General features: G+C 46.1%; 2 protein-coding genes across 12 annotated transcripts in view; one reads left to right on the top strand and one right to left on the bottom strand.

Annotated features, from left to right (window-relative positions):
- The window catches only part of RALGAPA1 (Ral GTPase activating protein catalytic subunit alpha 1), a 155809-nt gene extending 143253 nt beyond the window's left edge, over positions 1-12556 (top strand). For 6 of the 11 annotated variants that reach the window (XM_068160385.1, XM_068160383.1, XM_068160377.1 and 3 more), the window contains 3 exons: positions 2969-3093; positions 9352-9466; positions 11038-12556. In XM_068160385.1, coding sequence (XP_068016486.1) covers positions 2969-3093; positions 9352-9466; positions 11038-11134 — 337 coding nt within the window. In that variant the 3' untranslated portion in view covers positions 11135-12556. Of the gene's footprint in view, positions 1-2968; positions 3094-3740; positions 3772-9351; positions 9467-11037 lie in introns of all 11 variants that reach the window. The other 5 variants (XM_068160384.1, XM_068160382.1, XM_068160375.1 and 2 more) reach the window with 3 other exon arrangements.
- A 1953-nt stretch (positions 12557-14509) lies between these two features.
- Positions 14510-16050, bottom strand: INSM2 (INSM transcriptional repressor 2). The gene has a single exon (XM_068160297.1). The coding sequence runs from the start codon at positions 16048-16050 to the stop codon at positions 14665-14667; it is 1386 nt and encodes a 461-aa protein (XP_068016398.1). The 3' UTR covers positions 14510-14664.
- Positions 16051-18497: the final 2447 nt, after the last annotated feature.

Genomic DNA, 18497 nt, shown 5'->3' with positions numbered 1-18497 from the left:
AAAGTGTGAATAGAAGATCAAAGTACCTCAGTCTCAGCTGCTCAATTTCTTATATGTAAAAGGAGCTTTTCTGAGGAGAGTGTGTAATTTTTTAGTGCAGAGTGCAGCAAGCTTTGGACTGAGTATTTGCATCAGATTTTTTGTTTTGTTGTTAAGTGTTCCATTTTTAATAGATGGTGCTGTGGACTCCCATGATGAGCAGCGACCTGACTATCTGAATTTCTTCTCTCTGGGTATACTAAGTATGCATTTGAATTAGACTTTCAGAACTGATATAAGCGTGTCCTTTCCACTGTGTAATGAAAACATCCTCTCAGTCAGCATCTGTGTTGAGACTTCATTATTGGGTTAGGAGATAGAGAATGGGAATGTCCTTGTCACAATCAAAGCAGTAACTTTCCTTCATTTTTGTCTTATTTGTGTATAAGCTTTGGATATAATAGGATAAACTAAAAGGTTTCCTTTAGAGACCTCTGAAAGTAGAGCATTTTAAAAGCAGGTAGGTGTCTCCACCCTACTTTTTCAAGAAACATTTTACCCATTCAAGCAGACTTTTAAAAACAGCTTGTTTTGATAGGAGCCTTTTCTCCTGTGGGCCTTCAGCCTTTGCTTCCTGGCAGCACCTTCAGTGCGAAAAGAGAGTGATCAATTGGGAGACTATCAGTGCCAGCATGCATAGAGTGATAAGTTAACACACCACTGGGAATTTCTAGGGCCCACCAAGATACTTCACTTCTAATGTGCTAACAAGCTCATTTTTCTACCTCTTGCCTCTTCAGTTATTTTTTTTTCTCAGAAGAGCTTAGAAGTTGAGTGCATCAGGCATAATGAAAAGCTCTGTAGGAGGCAGAAGCAATAACCCCATTTTTCCCTTTTCAGCCAAATAGAAAATTAGTTTCTGGTAATACACAAAGGCCAGTATTTTTTGTGCAAGGGGCACTGCTGTGAATCAAAGGACTCTATTAACTGCAGAAAATTCAGCAGCTGTGAATCTCCCCCAATGAAAAAAGTGCTTTTCAACAAGTTGAGATACGTAGTATTATTTAGACTTCAACCATCAGATTCATCCTCTACCACTTACACATAGCCTCCTAAAACTGCTGTATTACTTTCCTCTGTTAAGGCTCAACACTGTGTTTATCCCCTAACCTAAGAACCATTACAATGGGAGACTTTCATGTTTTCTCTTGTCACAGTGCTTCTGATATGACTTCTCCAGGCAGATTTCTGCTGAGGTTCAGGTGTCTCAGGATCCAGAAAGAATTCAGTGTGTGAATTTTGAAGGAAAAAAATTCTTTCCCAGTCTCACTACGTAGCCAAGGTGTGGTCTAAGGAAATACAGTGAAGATAATATTATTCACTAGAAGTTGTTTTCAGTCAATATACTCTCTATATTTATGTGTTTTCATATTTAGGGATATTGCAAAAATCTACTGTAAATCTGCTCTACAGAACACTGCAAAAAGGTCTGATGGAGGAAAGTTCTGTACCTGCTGAAGTATAATTTTCTAAGCTAAGATGAAGGATATTGTGTCCAGCTTTAATTTGAGGCTGGGAATTTTATTGCTTATCTTAACTGAAAATAGTGTTGTTATGTATTTTAAACGTTCTGACTTGCTTCTAGAAACACTGACCCCTTGTAATGCAGTTTTTATGTTTGGATTGCTAAAAGGTGTATGCAAAGTCCACATTACCCCTGTTTCACAAGAGGTGACGTTAAGTCAGAAAGGTTGTTTGCTCACCGTCCCCCACAAAAGAGCTGCGAACCTGAAATCAGAACCCTGAGCTTTAAAGAAACTGATTCTTAGTGCATTCCTCCACAGCATGAAGATTTGTTTGGGGTCTTTTATTTTAGGAAAATGGAGCTGTGTAAGGAGAAAAATCATCTCACTATCTACTGATAGAATGTTAAGAGGAAAGGGAGAAGTGTGCACAAGTGTAGATGCCAGTGAAAATTTCTGATGGGTTTCTGGTTCTGTGAGATAACTGGAGAAGGGCTCCCTCATTCAATGTATTGAGTCCAGCTGAAAGACTTTAGAAGTTGTGAGAGAAAAGGTTAACTGATTTCCCAGTTCAGGAACTATACAACGTGAAGTCAGCATGGTATTTTTTCTTGATAATTGTATGTTGCTGCCTGCTGCTCTACATTTTGACAGCCATTTCCATAGTTGCTTTCACGAACAGCAGAAATAGTCTCTCTTTTTCTCGCTCTCTCTGTGCTAACAGCACAATCAGGCCTGCTGGAACAAGAAGCCTGGAGAGGGTTCTTCAAAAGCAACAACACTTCAAGATACCAGTCTCTTGTCAATAATATCAGAGAGGGAGAGCACAGGGGAAAAGGAAGAAGTACGGTATTTTGCTGTCAGTGCCCTGCCGACACTCTGTTAGCCTGCACTTAAGGGTCCTGCAGATTCCTTACAAATATTCTTGCTTGTTCTAACAGCACAGTTCATGAGGGGTTTTTTCCCAATACTCAAATTTCACCCTGTGTGTATCTTAACTATGTGTGAGTGGGTTGGTGAGGGGTTTTTTTTTAGGGATTATGGAAGCGGTTTGTTATGGAAAAGTGCAGAATCATTTACCTTGTTAATGCTAAGGTTATCTTTCAGACTACAGTAATGCTTTTCTATTTGATTGTGACCACAGTTCAGGCAAATCAGTTGCTTCAAAGAGTATTAGTGGCTGCTGTTTCATGGGGGAGAAAAAAAATTGCAGAGGATTTTGCATCAGACATGAAGAAAAGATAGTTGAATGATGAGGTTTACAGTAAGCATCTTTTATCTTTGGTACTATTACTTCAGTGCGTCAGCTATCAGAGTTATGTAAAGAATTAACACTAAATGTGCACAGTCACTGAAATACAGGAGATACATGTTTAATAAAAACCAGAGTTCTGAATACCTAGGCACTGGTAGTTAGCAGTTACAGTACATGTTACAAATTCATCCTTAATTCTTGGCTAAACCAGTTATGAGGAGAGAGCACGATACCTGCAAACGATTGTTCAACATCATCTAGAGCCTACAACATTTGAGGATTTTGCTGCTCAGGTTTTCTGTCCAGCGCCTTACCACCATTTGCCCTCGGAGACAGGTAAGAAGTACAGTAAAGAACTGATTTTATCCAATCTTACTCGAAATGCAGTATCCTTACTTATAAAGACTCAAAATTCAGGCCTTTGCACATCATTAAGAGTTAATTGGAAAGAAAAGAAAAAGATATATATATGTACATACACCTATTTGAGAACCTGGGCAAAGTTGCCTTTAAATCTTTATTCTGTTGCCTGGCATCATGAGCCAATGCCTGACATTAAGATTTGGCAAATTGCTTTAATGCAGCAACCAGACCCTGTATTTTTACCGTGAATTTTATCACATTCTCATGAGTAAAATCTCCATGGAAGCACTGGTACTCCTTCATCTGGGCTTGTTCAGGGAAATACATTATTTAATCTAAACACACCCCCCTCGTAAGAATGTCTTAAGGCTCACTAGAGAGCCTTGAAATCTTCTGTGAGCCTTGCAATCATCCATTTATTTCTGGGTTGTTAGCTGCAAAGTTGGTTTAAGGTCAGTTTTGCTTTTCAGTGTATTCTACCTGTTTTATAAGAGGATACTGCATTTTCAGTTACTAATGAGAAAATCGGTAAAAGAAAATTAGTAACTCAAGGCCTTCCTGTTCTGCCATTTCTTGAACTCCTTATGATTATTTCATTATTTTATTTCCCCTCTTTTTAGATCATTAAATATCAGTTCTGTTTATCTGAAGGTAAGACAAAGTGTCCAAAAAACCCCTTTGTTCCTCTTACTTTTACTAGAGCACTAAGCTTGTAACCAAATTGTATGCAAACTTTCCTTGTTTCCCTTGTTCACACTAAAAAGAATTTCACACTGATTGAGAAATGACCACTACATCTTCTTGAAGTTTTAGTCTTTTACTAACCTCAGGTCTGCATGAAGCACTAACACTGGTTCTGGGATTAAGGTAACTAATGATAGAGACAGTTGTCGAATGAGTAACACTTTATTGTGTTGACCTTTGTTTCTCAGCATGAACAAGTAGTACTGGATGGCAGTGGTGTGTTTTGTACCCTTGTACTGTCTTTCATTGATGTTGTAAGACATTCTGCAGTGATAACATAGGAGAGAAGGAGAAGACGACTGTGTAACACTTGAAATTCCTTGTTTGGGAAACTTTATTTCGTGACAAATCAAAATGCTTCTGTGGGAAAGCTGTAAATCTAAATAAAATTCCTTTTGTGAGAGTAATCTGGCAAGCTACCTTAAAATCAGTCTCTCAACTGCAAAGCTATGAAGAAAGAAAGTCTAAAATGATAGAAGTGTTGTCATAGGATTACAGAAAGTATGACTGAGAGATATTAAAACATTGATTGAGACTTCTTTGCTTGAGGGTATAAACCATAAGTAGAAAGGAAGTGTGGTTTCGAAGTAGGCTGAGTGGTGTAGTTATGCTACCTCAAATAGTCAAGACCAAAGGGAAACAAAATTAAAAGTAATTTAAAATTAGTGTAAAAATTAATACATGCATAATTTAATGTATAAAAACATATCATTAGGAAGAAATATGTAACTAAAAACACTTAAAACAAGAGCCAGGGATACCAGTCCTTGCCACATTTCCTACCTAATACTCTTAATAAACATTCAACAGCAGACACTTTTTATGGCTACTATGTTTTAGGGCATTTATATCAGTGCTGCCTAGTCACTTCTCCTCTAGTTGACTCTATCAGAGTGAAAGATATTTTTCTGTACCAGTTTGGTGTGTTGGGAGAACACTGCTCTACAGTGGCAATTCCTGCATTCTGTTAAAAATTGTCCTGCTCATACTTGGTTCTCTTACATGATTTGGAAAAAGATTAGGGTTTTTAGAGGCCTGATTTTAGACTTGGCCTTTGTATCAAACATAAGAATTTTTGGCAGGAAACTCATTAGTAGGAGCTTGTGATGTATTTCACATCTGCCTGTATACATGTGTGGTTTTATGTACAACAAAACATGATGTCTTGTCCTGAAGACCATATTCCTCTGAGCCTTGTGCAGCACAGTAGAACTGACCGGTGCATCAGTGTCAGGAGCTGCCAGGAGCTTCCCAGGGCAGACAATGCAGCACAGTGTTGACCTAGTGTCAGTATCCAATGATGTGTCCCCAGATATGCCTGCCTCTGAGATTCCATTTCAGCCCAGGGAAGCTGGAAATCTTTTGACAGTCCTGCTTGCAGCCTGAGGGCTGACCCATCTTCCATCTGGAGCTCCTCAGGCTGTTACTCAGCTGTAGGACAAAGTGTCTGGAGTAGCACCACATCATCTGCCTCCACGCTGACTCTGATGGGTGCAAATTCTAAGGCCTAAGGCAGGTGTAAATTAGCACTGCAGTCATCTGCTAAAAGGGTTACCCCAGGTCATGGGCTTAGCTTCCAGTTCTAGTGAGGGCAGACCTGTAAGTGAGGTGTCTGCAGATGACTCAGACCTATGACAGACCACAATCCCAAGAAAGAGTCCAACAGATGTGCTATTAAAGAAACAGATACTCCTAAGTTTCCAGGATCCCTAGAGCAGAAGGATTTCTTAAAACATATGTATAGAGCTCTGAGCTGTGCCAGGATTACATGTAGGATTGGCACTGGAGTCCTACCTGGGAATAAATCCACACACATTCATTACCCCCTAGATGACTCTGACAAAATGTCATCTTGACAATTTCTGACCTGCTGCTAAAGATATATCCCAATTAATTTTTTTAAATGCAGTTTCACTTATGTCTGGGGCTGGTTTTTTCTTCTGTTTTGATGTGGTTTTCAAAATAATTGACCAGAGACTACAAAAATTTTCCCCATTTTAGATATTACAAACTTGATTCTTAATCATAGACTCATAGAATGGCTTAGGTTCAAAGGGGCCTTAGAGATCATCTACTCCAACCTCCCTGCCATAGGCAGGGACACATTTCAACTAGATTTGGCTGCTCAAGGCCTCATCCAACCTGGCCTTGAGCACTCCCAGGGAGGAGGCATCCACAGCCTCCCTGGGCAGCCTATTCCATCTCCAAGATTACAGTTGGTGAAAGTTTAATGTTAATAAAATATTATATACACTTTCTTTTTCTAAGAAAACCTTTCTTCACAACCTATGAAGGTGCTACAGCCCATCACCAAGTGTTGCAATGTTGTTGTGATCCCTTTGGCCAATTTCAGCATGCCTTTTTGTTTTTCCATTTGAGCTGTGAGAATTGGAGCAAATAGAGAACATTGCCTTCAGTAACAAACTCTCAGATTTTTCTCAGTCTGACATCTTTTATCCAAGGCTCAGCCTTCAGCAAAAGTTTTCCTCCTTACAGTGGTTGCTCTTCCATACATGGGATTGTGGCTGCTGTTGTTTCATCTAGGTACTTGGTTTGCCCTGTCAAAATAGCTCATATGTCAACCTTCCTGTAGTTAGTAACATAACTACAGTAGTCTGTGTGTACATTGAAAAAAAATAGAGATTCACCTGCACTTAATCACAGAATATAATTCAGTTGCCTCTGTATTTTTCACCTTGTCTCTGTTAAATTGAGTAACTGCAAATACTCTGTTAAACAGTCCAGCCCCTCCCATGCAGCTATTGAGTAAAGCAGATTTCTGTGACACCAGAGTAGGCTGAGGGCACTGTCAATGGTAAACTCATTGATATTGAAGGGTTTATTGACCCTATGATGCTAAGATTCTGAGCTGTAAAACCTACAGATGTCTCGGGTTTGTTTTTTTCCTCTATCTTCTTCTATTTTCTTTCTCCCCTCTCTTCCTACTGAAAATAGTACCTGATTACATCGAATCTGATACAGAAGGGCCCTCTCTACATTAGTCACAGTATTTTCCTTGTGATAAAAGCATCAGACTTTTTGATCCCAACAATCATGCCTGTGTTTTCAAGCCTGTGTTTGGAACAATTCTACTGCCCCACTCTCAGAGTAAGTGGGGATGCCATCACACAGGCAGTGAAGCAGGGAATGTAGAGATTCAACAGCCTGTATCTTAATCTCTTATGCTGCTTGCTTGCTGTATAGCTTTGACCTGAGAATCTCTTTGGCCCTGTAGTACCTCTTCCCAAATGAAAATGATGGTGCTTTTCTCATCACAGCACTGAAAAGATTGGGAACTTTGCCAGAAGGTTTCACAGATCCTGGCTGACAGAGAGGAGTTGTTTTACCCAGCATTTAAATTTCCAGGCAGGTTCTGAAGAGCATTCTTCAATGAACTTGGACTCTGCCTCTCTTTTGCCATAAACTTACTCTTTTTTGCTGTGTTGTATCTCATGTCTGGCTCTTAGTTCTTTCATTCATACCTACTTCCAGTCCTCCCAGGTGTTTAGACCCTCTCTTCCTCACCTTCTCATCTTGCTTTGCAGCAGCTTTTGCAGTCCTTCTGCATCTGTTTCTCGCTTCCTTTCCTCATTTCCCAAAATTAGTGAGACGCTTAATTGACTTGACTGTAGCAAGGCTCCACTGAGCATGACGGACAAGCTGGCCAGATTTGGACTGCAATGTTAAGAGCAACAAGGGAAATAAGCTGTACAAAAAATATTTCCCTCGTCCCTGGAGGTCAGTTGAGGTGTGCTGAAGTAGCAGCATGCACAAATTACATTTTCCTCTGTGGTCATTCTCAGAAATGACACTCAGGAAAATGTTGATCCAGACAAGAAGATATGACAAAGCCACAAGCACTGAGAGTAATCTTACCCTGCAGCACCCTGTCTTAATGTGAGCACCCTGTCAGGCTTCTGCTCAGTGAATTTTTCACCTCTTTCAAAGTCAGAACTAATGAATGAGGTGAATCATGGCAGTGTGGATGTTATGATTCCTCCTCTTCACCCCACTTCTAACTGTGTAGGGAGGATTCGATCGTACATTTAAATAGCTAATTTCTGACCAACCTACTATTATTAGAAGATCCTAAGATTTTCAAGTCAAGTGTGAAAATGTCATGTTTCAACTTTGCTGGTCCACATCCTCATTGAGAAACAATTGAGATGGCTTTACATTATGGCCCCAAAATATCATAGCTCATCAGGCTATGACATTTGCTGCTTCTCAAGCCTAAAAGCTGAAAAATATGGATTACCTCCTGACATGTCTCAACATCTTAAGAATCCTAACACCTATTTGGGTTATTTTATAGAACTTTATAGTTGTAGGTCAGTTATCAATAAAGCTTTCTTATTTAACCCTATTTTTTCATCTTTGGGGTAACTAAATGTTACATTATGTAGAGAGACAAAGATGATAACTTTTCACACTGAAGAATTTTAAAACTGTGAAGGGGAAAGAAACTCTGCAAAATTTCTGTGTACCACATCTGTGTATGTGCCTGTGTATGTATGGATAGATGTATATTGCTTACCTAAAAACCCAAAGACATTTGCAGTTGTTAATCAGTTAGTTGATTCCTGTCAGACTTTAAGTATATTTTAAGTGCCATTATTCTTCACTCTTTTGGTGTGATACGTTCAGATGTGAAAATCACTCTACATGACTTCTGTTCTTCAATAGCTCTGTTAGTTCCTTTTTGGGGGGAGAAAAAAGAAGGGGGGAGGGGGGGATTCCATGTGAATCTGCAAGAATTGGAAAGAGTCTTAAGATACGACCAGAGTGATATCTGGGGAAATAATGGGGAGTTCTTAATATTTTCTTTATCCAAGCCATGATAAAATTTCACACGAGGGTTTGACCCTTCAGTGCAGACTAACTTGCTGAAATGCTCTGGGGTTTCTTCTTTACATGATTTCAGGAGTCCCACGTTGAGACTGGCCATAATTTTAGCATACTTAACGCTGTGAAACAGCTGGGGAGCAGAAGCCATATATCAAGCTGCCATTTGGTTTTTCTTCTCGGTTGCGTGTATGTGTGTATTTTAACTGTTTTCACAGACTTTAAGCAAGCATTTCAGACAATGTTTAAGATGTGTCTCAGTTGCTATGAATGAGGTTGCTGGATCTGGATAATGTTATAGAATTCTTTTCTTTCTCTCTCTCTTCCTTTTTTTTTTTCGTTGTTTTTTGGTTGTTGTTTTTATTTTTTCTTGTAATGCTTAGTTGGTAAGTATGACGCCCGATTTCAGAGCTGTTGCTTCATTGCACATAACTAACTCATCACTCTCTTTAACCTATAGCATGAGCAGCAATTGCATAATGAAATTCGAGACTCCTGTGTTCTGTGCTCATCTGTTAATGCCCTTCAATCCCTGCGGTTCGTGTCTCATGTCTCACGCCTGTTATCTTTTATCTTTTCTCCTCCCCCTTCCTCACTTCTTTCCACTCCTCCTTCCTCATCACTTCTTCATTCTCAACAAAGAAAGAAATGCTGTGATATTTCTTCTCCTTCCAAAACCTCCACTAGAAAGCATTGGCCACATCAAGGTAAAGGGCAAAGGCTTGAAACGGAAGGTCTTTCACGCTAGCTGTGAATGGTATGCTGTGCAAAACAACAATGGTTATTTTCTGTTCTCTCTAACTTCCACCATTTGAAATGCTTTAATTCCTTGTAAAATTAGAACAAGATAGAATTTCAGAAAATGAGAGTGCATGTTTCCCTGCCTGCCTTTTTTTTCTGTAAGGCACAGTGAGTCAGGCATTATCATGCTTTTCCAGATTGTTTGGCAATGAAGTACCTAGTTCATGAACAGAATTACTGTCACCAGCTGGGGAACAAATAACAGCCCTTTCTCCTCCCTGTCACTTCCATGGGTCATGTCAGTTTGAAAAAGGAAGTACTGTGCTGTCCCCCTGGAGCAGGCAGGTGATGGACCAGGTGAGGAGGACAGACAGGTCATTCAATCAGAGGTTTATGACAGTATATTTTAAATGTCCTTTTAGACTTCTTACCTGATGACCTCATTTGATTTTAGAGAAGTCTTTCTAGCTAAATAATCGATTTTGAATAGGTTTTGTACCCCTTATAGATGAAATGGATACAGAGGGAGAGAAATCTTTGGTTCTGATTCTTGCATTATTAGTATTTTAAAGAATTACCAGTAATAGCATGATCTGGAAGAAATAGCAAGTGATTTCTGGCTTACTGAAGTCAGCAGGGGTTTCCCCATTGACTTCTGCAGGACTAAGCTTCTGCCCGTAATTTGTACAGGTCAGAGGCGATCAGTGGCAACTGAGGTAGCAGAGTTCAATCAGGCTGTCAGTCTCTATAAACAGCTCATTAAAATGCAGTCTGGTTTTGTGGGTCTGAATTCATACTGCTGGTTTTCTGTACGTGGGAAGGAGATTTTGATTTCATATTCTCTCCTTTTCCTTACGTATCTCTATGGAAGAAGATTTGGAGATGGGCTGTTAGTAAGGAAGAGCCTCATCCTCTTGCAGTGAGGACTCAGGGCCCAGTGGAGGGTAGCTCTGGGGGCTGGGCTAATGAACTACAAACCATTAGCTCAAATTCATCTTGTTCCTTTTACAAAGAAATGTTAACATATAATGCATCATTAGTATGATCTGTTCAAGCTTCTGCCTTGTGGGCCCTATAGGAGTTTGCATTTTGAAGCACCGACTTAAGTCGGGATGGGAGGAGATGTTTTCTCTCCCATTTGGCCCCTTACTCACTCCACCTCTTCAGCTGCATTCCTAGAGCTCCCTTCATGTGCAATGAGCTGTTAACCTTCATCTTTTCATTAAAGACTGGATTGTTTTGGGTTGTGGTTCAAATAACTCCCCATCCCTGTGAGGGACTTGGGGGGGTGTGTTCTCCCAGTTAGAGAATATGGCCCACTTCAGTGCTGCCTCAGGTGCTGAGAGCATGGAGGTACTGCAGTCCCATAGCTCAGTTGTTTCTGCCGTCCTCTTTTCTCTAGAGGTGAATCTGTGACAGGGGCTAGCTCCATGTTGTACTGCTATCACCCACAGCTGGTAAAGGGCTAGGAGATGCTGTGGGAATAAGAGCAGCACTGAAATTCCTCCCTGCCCCTTGTGAGTAGATCCCACACTGCGAATGTGGAAGGGGGGCACTGACCCATCTGGTTCTTGCTGTCCTCTGCAGGCTTCTGCCCAGAGACTCAGCCGGGAGAAACTCCAGCAGCAGCAACAGCACAGGGGGATGGAACAGACTTAGCCTCTCCAATGTCTCCTCGGACTAGCAAGAGCCGCATGTCCATGAAACTGCGCCGCTCCTCTGGCTCTGCCAACAAGTCCTAGGAGGCAAGATGCCTGCAGCTTTCTAGTGCACAGCGATCAGCAGCCACCCTTCCCGTAGCCACTCAACGCTTTCTGTTACAGGATAATGTCTCTGATGTGTGTGTGCCCATCCCCTGCATACCCCCTTTCTGTATGTTTATTTTAAACAGCGACACTGGAATTTTACTTTAATATTTTAGCTGTTGGATTTTTATCAATCTCCAAGTGGCCATTTTCTTTTTCCTTTTTTTTTTTTTCCTTCCTTTTTTTTTATTGTTTTATTTTTTCCAGTGCAGTTTGTCCCTATGCACCTTTTACCTTCCTGGATGATTACAATATCTTAACAGTAATAAGTTTTAAGTCCGGTTGATCTCGAGCCACGAATGGAATGGGAGACTGCGGTTTGATTACACTCTTATTTATTGTGCCCCACCGCAATTTTTCTCTGTAACAAAGGAAGAAGTATGTACAATTTGAAAATGAATGTACAATTTTAGATTGAAACTGCATTTGTAAAGTCTTTGTGGGATGTCACACTGTTAATGCACAGGATGTGTACAGATTATTTATGTGAAGAATAAAATAGTTCAACGGCCTTTCAAGCAGTGCGGAGTCCAAACGAAGTAACTTGCTCATAGCACCAATTCTTTTCTTTTCCCCACAAAGCAACCTCTCACTTCATAACTGTGCCAGTGATGCCATAATCTATGCCAGTGAAAAAAAGAAAAGAGCAAAACAAAAAAATCACCCTGCAGAAACACTACTTATGCTTGGCTTCCAAATGTTTATATGACGTTTGCTTTTCCAAGTGGTAACGACAGTAAATGCCACCGCGTTTCATCGGTTTTTAGCCTCCGTCACCAAGGCTGCTGGGTCTAGCTGTATGTTCTTATTTCTCACACTAAAACCAAACACAACAAAAATAAAAGAATAGTTTAAAAAAAAAAAAAAAAAAAAATAAAGCCACACCAAACTTTAAGAAGCAAACAGCCAAAAAATAAAAAACCACCACCACCACCCCACTTTTCCTGGTAGAAAAATTCATCGCTCCGATAGGGAAGAAAAGGGAACGTGCTCCGGGAGCCTGGCCTGAAACGCTGACAATTCCAACCCTGTGAGTGTGCATCAGTGCACCCATTTCCACCCACCCAGAGATATTTTCCTACTGAAGATGAAATGCTCACATTTTGCGTCCGAGACGAGCAACAGGAACATGCTGTTAACAAAATGGAGCATGGCATCGGTACTAACTGCATGTGTAAATATACGGGCAACAATAACAAGGTAAATTATGTATTGTCATTCATGTAGTATCTACAAATTTGTAATGGTTGAAGAGAAGACATGATATTTAATAATACAATAAAATTATTCTTATCACCTTTCGTATATTAGTCATTCACCTCAGTGATTAGCTTCTGGCTCCATTTCATAGGACAGTTCATGACACATAGAGCAGTTCAGTGCGCTGTGCGGCTTCATTTAGTAGTAAAAAGTACACACGAGTCCTCAGGAGCCCTTTCCCAACCCATGGCAAGAATGCTGTACTGAGAACTTCCCCTCAGCCATCATAAATACAGTACCCAGAGCTCCGCAGTTAGCGCAAAGCGCAGGACTTTCCCTCCTGCAGGCTGGGTGTTCAAGTGCTAATCGTAGGAGCAGTTAATACCAGGTTTGTGTGGTCCGGAGCCCTTCATCTTTGACTCCCAAGTGGAGAAAGCAGCAACCTTCTCCAGAGGAGAAGAGAACTTATTGAATTGCCTCAGCTGGCATTTTTACCACAGCCTCCCTTACCGACACACGATGGGAACATGCACAACTTAAAACTCTGGCATTTGAAAAGAGCAAGCTGCGAGTTTAGCCTTCTTCACCAGACAGCAAATTTGGCTGCTTTAGGTTACGTCAATTCATTTGTCCAGGTCCTGGAAGTAAACTGAGAGAGCCCATGAAGCACATTCAAAATAAAGCAGTTATTGCTTGCTTTCAGCCTTTTGGTGCGACACACGCGAATCGTTTGTTGCACGCAACGAAACTACAGAAATAATTGCTTTGCCAGCATCAAATTGAAATGTATCAGATTGAAACATTTTGCATGCTCATTTCAGAGAGAGTCTTGGAACAAAGACTGTGGCTGAGATCACTTTTGCTCTTCGGAAATCATTGGCTGACCCACTTTGTCCTGTTTGAATTTGAGAAAGGCATGAGCTTGGTTTTAAATCCTTTATTGAATTTACTTGCCCTTATTTTTGGCCTCACCTGCTATCACATGTAGAAACAAAAACTGGTGTGGAAAAATTAGGTAGATTAAATAAATAAATAGTGGCTGAAATGAGGGTGGCTGGTAAGTTTAACAGCATTTCAAAACATTTAGCCAGACCACAGTTAAAGGCAGGGAATACAGACTGTGGCTCGCTTTGCTAAGGTAGGTCTCGTTAAGGAGAAGGAAAGCAGCAACGTATCAAGACTGTTTCATGTTCAAATTTCAGCTGTTCACAAGACTTGGATGAGCTCATATCAACAGCACAACTCACAAGGCAGAGGGGTCAGAGGCTGCCTAAAAAGGCCAGGTGCGGACAGGGACCTCCTGCTTGCCCACAGCGTGGGGGCTGGCAGAGCTGCATGCTGCCCGTCCTGGCGAGGCCAAGCTGCCCTTCCTGCTATTGTCCATGTCATATGAACGAGTGCTAATGGAACAGGCTTTAAACCAGGCAGCTGCCAGAGGCATGCGTTGTGCCTAATACACAGTCGCTGGAGTACAGAAACACAGAGCGAGCAGGGGAGGCGTCCTTAGCTACAGAAGATAAACACCTCCTATCTTAATTTAGCAGACAGCACAATTAATTTTACATACACTTTGCTAGCTATTATATGACTTGACACTTAATTTGAACATTTACTTTCTCGACTATCTTAAGTACAGAGTACGGCAAACAAAGCACAATAACTTAAATGTTGAAGCTCGGGGGCTAAGGCTATTAAAACAAGGTCACTAGAGCTGGATCCTTTTCTAACGAAAAATAATTCCTCTCTTTAAATATCGTATATACAGCTCTATTTCTATCCGAGAGTCGCTATGGAAGATGTACTTCCAGTGGGATGGCACCCGCCTCCCCGACATCACCCGCATCCCAGCGGATGCCAGCCAGGACCCAGCTCCTTTTCCGCTGCCGCCAGCCAGGGCCGTATCCCTTCTTCCAGCCGCCCACCGGCTCCCGCTGCTCCCACGACGCCTCCCGCCCTTGCAGGGCTCGGCACGAATGCTGCCAGCCGGGACCGGCAGAGGCGGCGGCGGCGGCACCGGCACCGTCCGTCGGCTAAACCTGCTGCTGTGTTGGTACAGGGCAGTCTCGCTACCCACCGGCAGGACAGGCGGGGTCCCAGGAGTCCACCTCTAGCCGTGAGTACCGCGAGTTTCCGTAGGATTACAGCATGGACAGGACTCGCTCGGCTCGCCCGGGCTCCCGAAGTAGTTCTATCGGGGGCGGCCGCGGCCCTAGCAGCCCGGCCGGACGGGCACCTGGAGCAGCAGGACCTGCCTACTCTCCGGCGGGTGGCACTTGCTGGCGTGCCGCGCCAGCCCGGGCGCGCTGAAGAAGGTAGCGGGGCAGTGCTTGCAGGGGAAGCCCTGCCGCTCGCCGCCCGCCGCGCCGCCCTCGGGGGGCCCGGCCGGAGGCGGCAGTAGCAGCTCCTCCCGCACAGAATGCCACAGCCGATGCTTGTCCCTGATGTCCGCCGAGGGGAAGCGAGCGCCGCAGAGATGGCAAGCGAAGGCGAGGTGCCCGCGCTCCGGCGGGCCGTAGGCGGCAGGCCGAGTCGGCCCGTGGGTGCCCAGGTGCTTGCGAAGGTAGGCCTGCCGCCGGAACCGCTTCTGGCAGCAGGGGCAAGCGAACGCCTCCCCGCCGGGGCTGGCAGCTGGGGCGCCTCCGGGAACCGGACCGGAGGCAGGAGGCGCCGGGACGCTGCCGGCGCTGTCCGCGCTGTCCCGGTGCTGACGGGGCGGCGGGGGCGGCTGGGTTTGGGGCGCGATGGGGCCGCGAGGCCTCCGCTCGGGGCTGTTCTCTTTGCCCGGTGGAGCGGCGGCGGTGCCGTCGGCGCTGGGGACAGGCCGCGGCTTGTGCCAGCGGCGGTGCGAGGCCAGGTTGGCGGGGCAGCTGAAGATCTTGTGGCACTCGGGGCAGCGATACTCGACGCGCACGATGCGGGAGCAGCGGTGCTGAGCCAGCGCCAGCGGGTCCGCGTACTGCTCCTTGCACAGCTGGCAGATGAACTCGCCCAGCGGCGTGCGACCCGTCGGCGGCCCCGACCGGCCCTCGGGCCCCTCCTCCTTGATGCGCAGCCCCAGCACGGGCGAAGTGGTCACTTCGTCGGCGAAGCTCAGCTTCCGCGTGGCCTTGGCCTTCTTGGCAGTCGCCTTGGACCGCGACGGCCGCTTCAGCACGGGCGGCGGCGGCGGAGGGCCTGGCAGTGGCGTGTGGGGCTGCAGCAGCAGCTTCTCGGCGGGCGGGAAAGAGGCGGCCAGGGGGAAGGACTCGGCGGAGGCGGGGGAACTGAGGCACCGCTCGAAGAGAGCCGCTCGCGGCCCCGCGACGCTGCAGGGCCCCGCGGCCCCCCAGACGGCTGGTCCTTCTAGCGGGGCAAGACCAGGGCCGCCGCAGCCGCCGCCGGGGGGCCACGTCGCGGGGCAAGCGGCGGCGGCACCCTCCTCCTCCTCGCCCTCCTCTTCCTCCTCCACCCCCAGCCTGGCGACAGGGCTGTCCCCGGCAGCGGGCGGCGAGGGCGGCGGCGGGGCGCGTGGCAGGTCCCGCTCTGGGTCCCGCGGGCGCGCCCGGTAGGAGCCGCCGAGGCGCCGGCTGCGCTTGACGAGGAAACCGCGCGGCATGACAGGCGGTGGTAGCACAGCGGAACCGGCCCGCCCGGCCTTTATACCCCCGGCGCCCGCTCCGGCCCGGGCGTCATCCTCCCTCCGGCAGCGGCGGCCAATGAGAAGTTGGGGCTGGCGCTGGCAGCGGCGGGGGGCGGTGGCGGCGGCCGGGCGAGGGCTCCCCACTGCCCGGGCGGGAGCGCTGGGGCTGCGAGGACGGGCAGGGTGGCAGCGGGAGCACAGCCCGCAGCGCAGAGACAGGGAGAACAGCGCCGGCGGAGACTGAGTGAGGTGTGGGACCCGGAGCGTGTGTCCCAGCTGAGAGGCACCACGGGCGGGAGAACGGCCGCAGCCCTCCACCGAGGGTTTCCGACAGGAGCATCTGTCGTGGGTGTTTCTGCCTGGCGCGTTCATCCCTCGCTGGGTCTGCGCCGGGCCGCCCTGCGTGTCTTCCCTCTGAAGGGAGAGAGCTGAGAGCCAGTTCCGTCCTTCAGCATCGCTACATCAAGGGGTTTTCCGCAGGTAGCCAGAAAGATCTTGCGCTGAGGTGAGGTCCCAAGGCAAGAGCAGAACTGCCACGGCTGCTCAGAATGTTAAATCCCTGGTCTGTGCAGTGACTGTGGCTGCGTTCCGTTGGCAGCTTCACCCACGGGCAGCCTCCCGAGCCCCGGGGGGCAAGACTGAGTTGTAGTGCAACAAGCTGCGAAAGCTCCGAAACCTACCCCCTACAGCGCCCCGACGTAAGCCCGGGCCTGCCCGTGGGTGCCGTGAGCCCTTCGACTGGGGGTGCATCCCGAAAAGAGGCAGTGGCTGCGCCTACAGAGCGCTCACCGCCCTTTCGGAAGTGCCTGCGTTTCGGTGGGAAACGAAGCGCACTCGCGGCGGGTTACCGGCAGCTTCTCCGGTCCCGCCGCGCGTTACCCGCACCCCCTGTTTGGTCACTTGTTTATCCGAGACCAGTTCTGGAGGCAGGACAGTGCGGTCCCGCCCGGAGACCTGCTGCTGGCGGTATACACAAGATGGCTTGCCATGGAAAATGAACACTCTAAAGCCTTTCTCCATCCTTTGCTCAGGGACAGACATCCCCTTGCCACGGTAGGACGGTCGGACTCACCGTCTCGGGAGCATCCCCTAGCAGGAGACATTAGAGAGCACCAGGAGAAAGAGAGATCGGGGTGGGGGCTTTCCAGAAGTGGCAAGAAAGATGTGAAGCCTTCGTGCAAGAACAGGACTCGCCCCACCTGCTCCAAATGCCCAGCCACTTGTCTGTGTAAGTGCTCTGATTCTATTTGCTTAGCAAAGTCTTAATCATGTTTTACATTACTCTCCTCTCCCATTTTCCTCCATTTTCATGGTCGCACTGAATTTTAGATTAGATTACAGACTCTGCAAGCTAGAGATCACTCTTTGTTAGTACAAACCACTGTAATTGGGACTGATAAGCCACGCCGCAGCGCAGTTGGGTCGCTCCACTGACAGGCTGCATGATTTTTGCCTAATATTTGGGTTGGCCTTTGTAACTAGGATACCCCAGCTACACCCCTCGCTGAATAACTGGATGTGCGGTTCAGAGCCACTGTTTTATGCTGTTCCTCCAAGCCATACCTAAATAGTTCTTCCCGTTTCTCCTTGTAAACAATGTTCCCATTAATGTTTCACTTGCTTTGTCAGGTTGCAAAAGCAGTCAGTGATAGAAAAGTCCAGCTCAGCTTCTGGCCCAAGGAGTGAGGAACACAACAATGCCTTTTCCTGCACAGGAGCAGCAGGAGGTGAAGTGCTAGTTTGAAGCAGGTACCCTGACTGCATTTACCGAGACTTCAGACGTTTTTTCTGGTAAAAGCTGTAGGCTGGAGTTGCATCAGGGAGTTTCCCCAAGCCCTCAGTGTCGTGGTCTGAGATGGCCCACAGGTCATGGGAGGCCTGAGGGGTCTAGCTTATTGTCTTCCCTCTCAAACTCACACAGGTGGGATCCCTGCTCCACTTCCCACCCACTGCTCCTGCTGCCCATCTCAGCTGTCCCCCGTGGTTTGGTGAGTGTCTGCCCCACGCTCCACAGCACACCTGTGCTGCACAATCTTGCTGTAGCCTTCTCTGTCTGCCTCCATTTTATTATCAGTTTCTGAGGTGGGCCCCAAAACTGCAGATCCCATCATCCCACTAGTGGCCTTGCTGCAGCTCATGCCAGTGCCCACGGATCTTTAACAAAAACATGGGCAAAATTATCTTGGGATTGAAACTGTTGCAATCACCTTGTGATTCATTTGTCTCAATAACCATATTATCTTCTCTAGGATACCCCTGCTAGTTCTGGCTCCCAGTGCTCTGGCTCACACTTGCAGGGTTGTTGTGGATTATTTCCCCTCCCTGCCCATGTTCACAAACAAAGTCAGCCCTGGTGACTGGCATTACACCTGACTCTCACAGCTTCTGAGCTTTCTGAACAGCTACATGGATGGGTTTGTTTT

This window comes from Melanerpes formicivorus, unplaced genomic scaffold (genome assembly GCF_026170545.1).
Source record: "Melanerpes formicivorus ecotype bairdi unplaced genomic scaffold, bMelFor1.0.p_v2 SCAF_49, whole genome shotgun sequence".
NCBI lineage: Eukaryota > Metazoa > Chordata > Aves > Piciformes > Picidae > Melanerpes > Melanerpes formicivorus.
Note: the sequence above shows the minus strand (reverse complement) of the source record. Positions and strands in the feature narration are given on the sequence as shown.

Bases quoted from the DNA above. Each gene is read 5' to 3' on its own strand.
- INSM2 (XM_068160297.1), bottom strand. From the start codon at position 16,050: ATGCCGCGCGGTTTCCTCGTCAAGCGCAGCCGGCGCCTCGGCGGCTCC.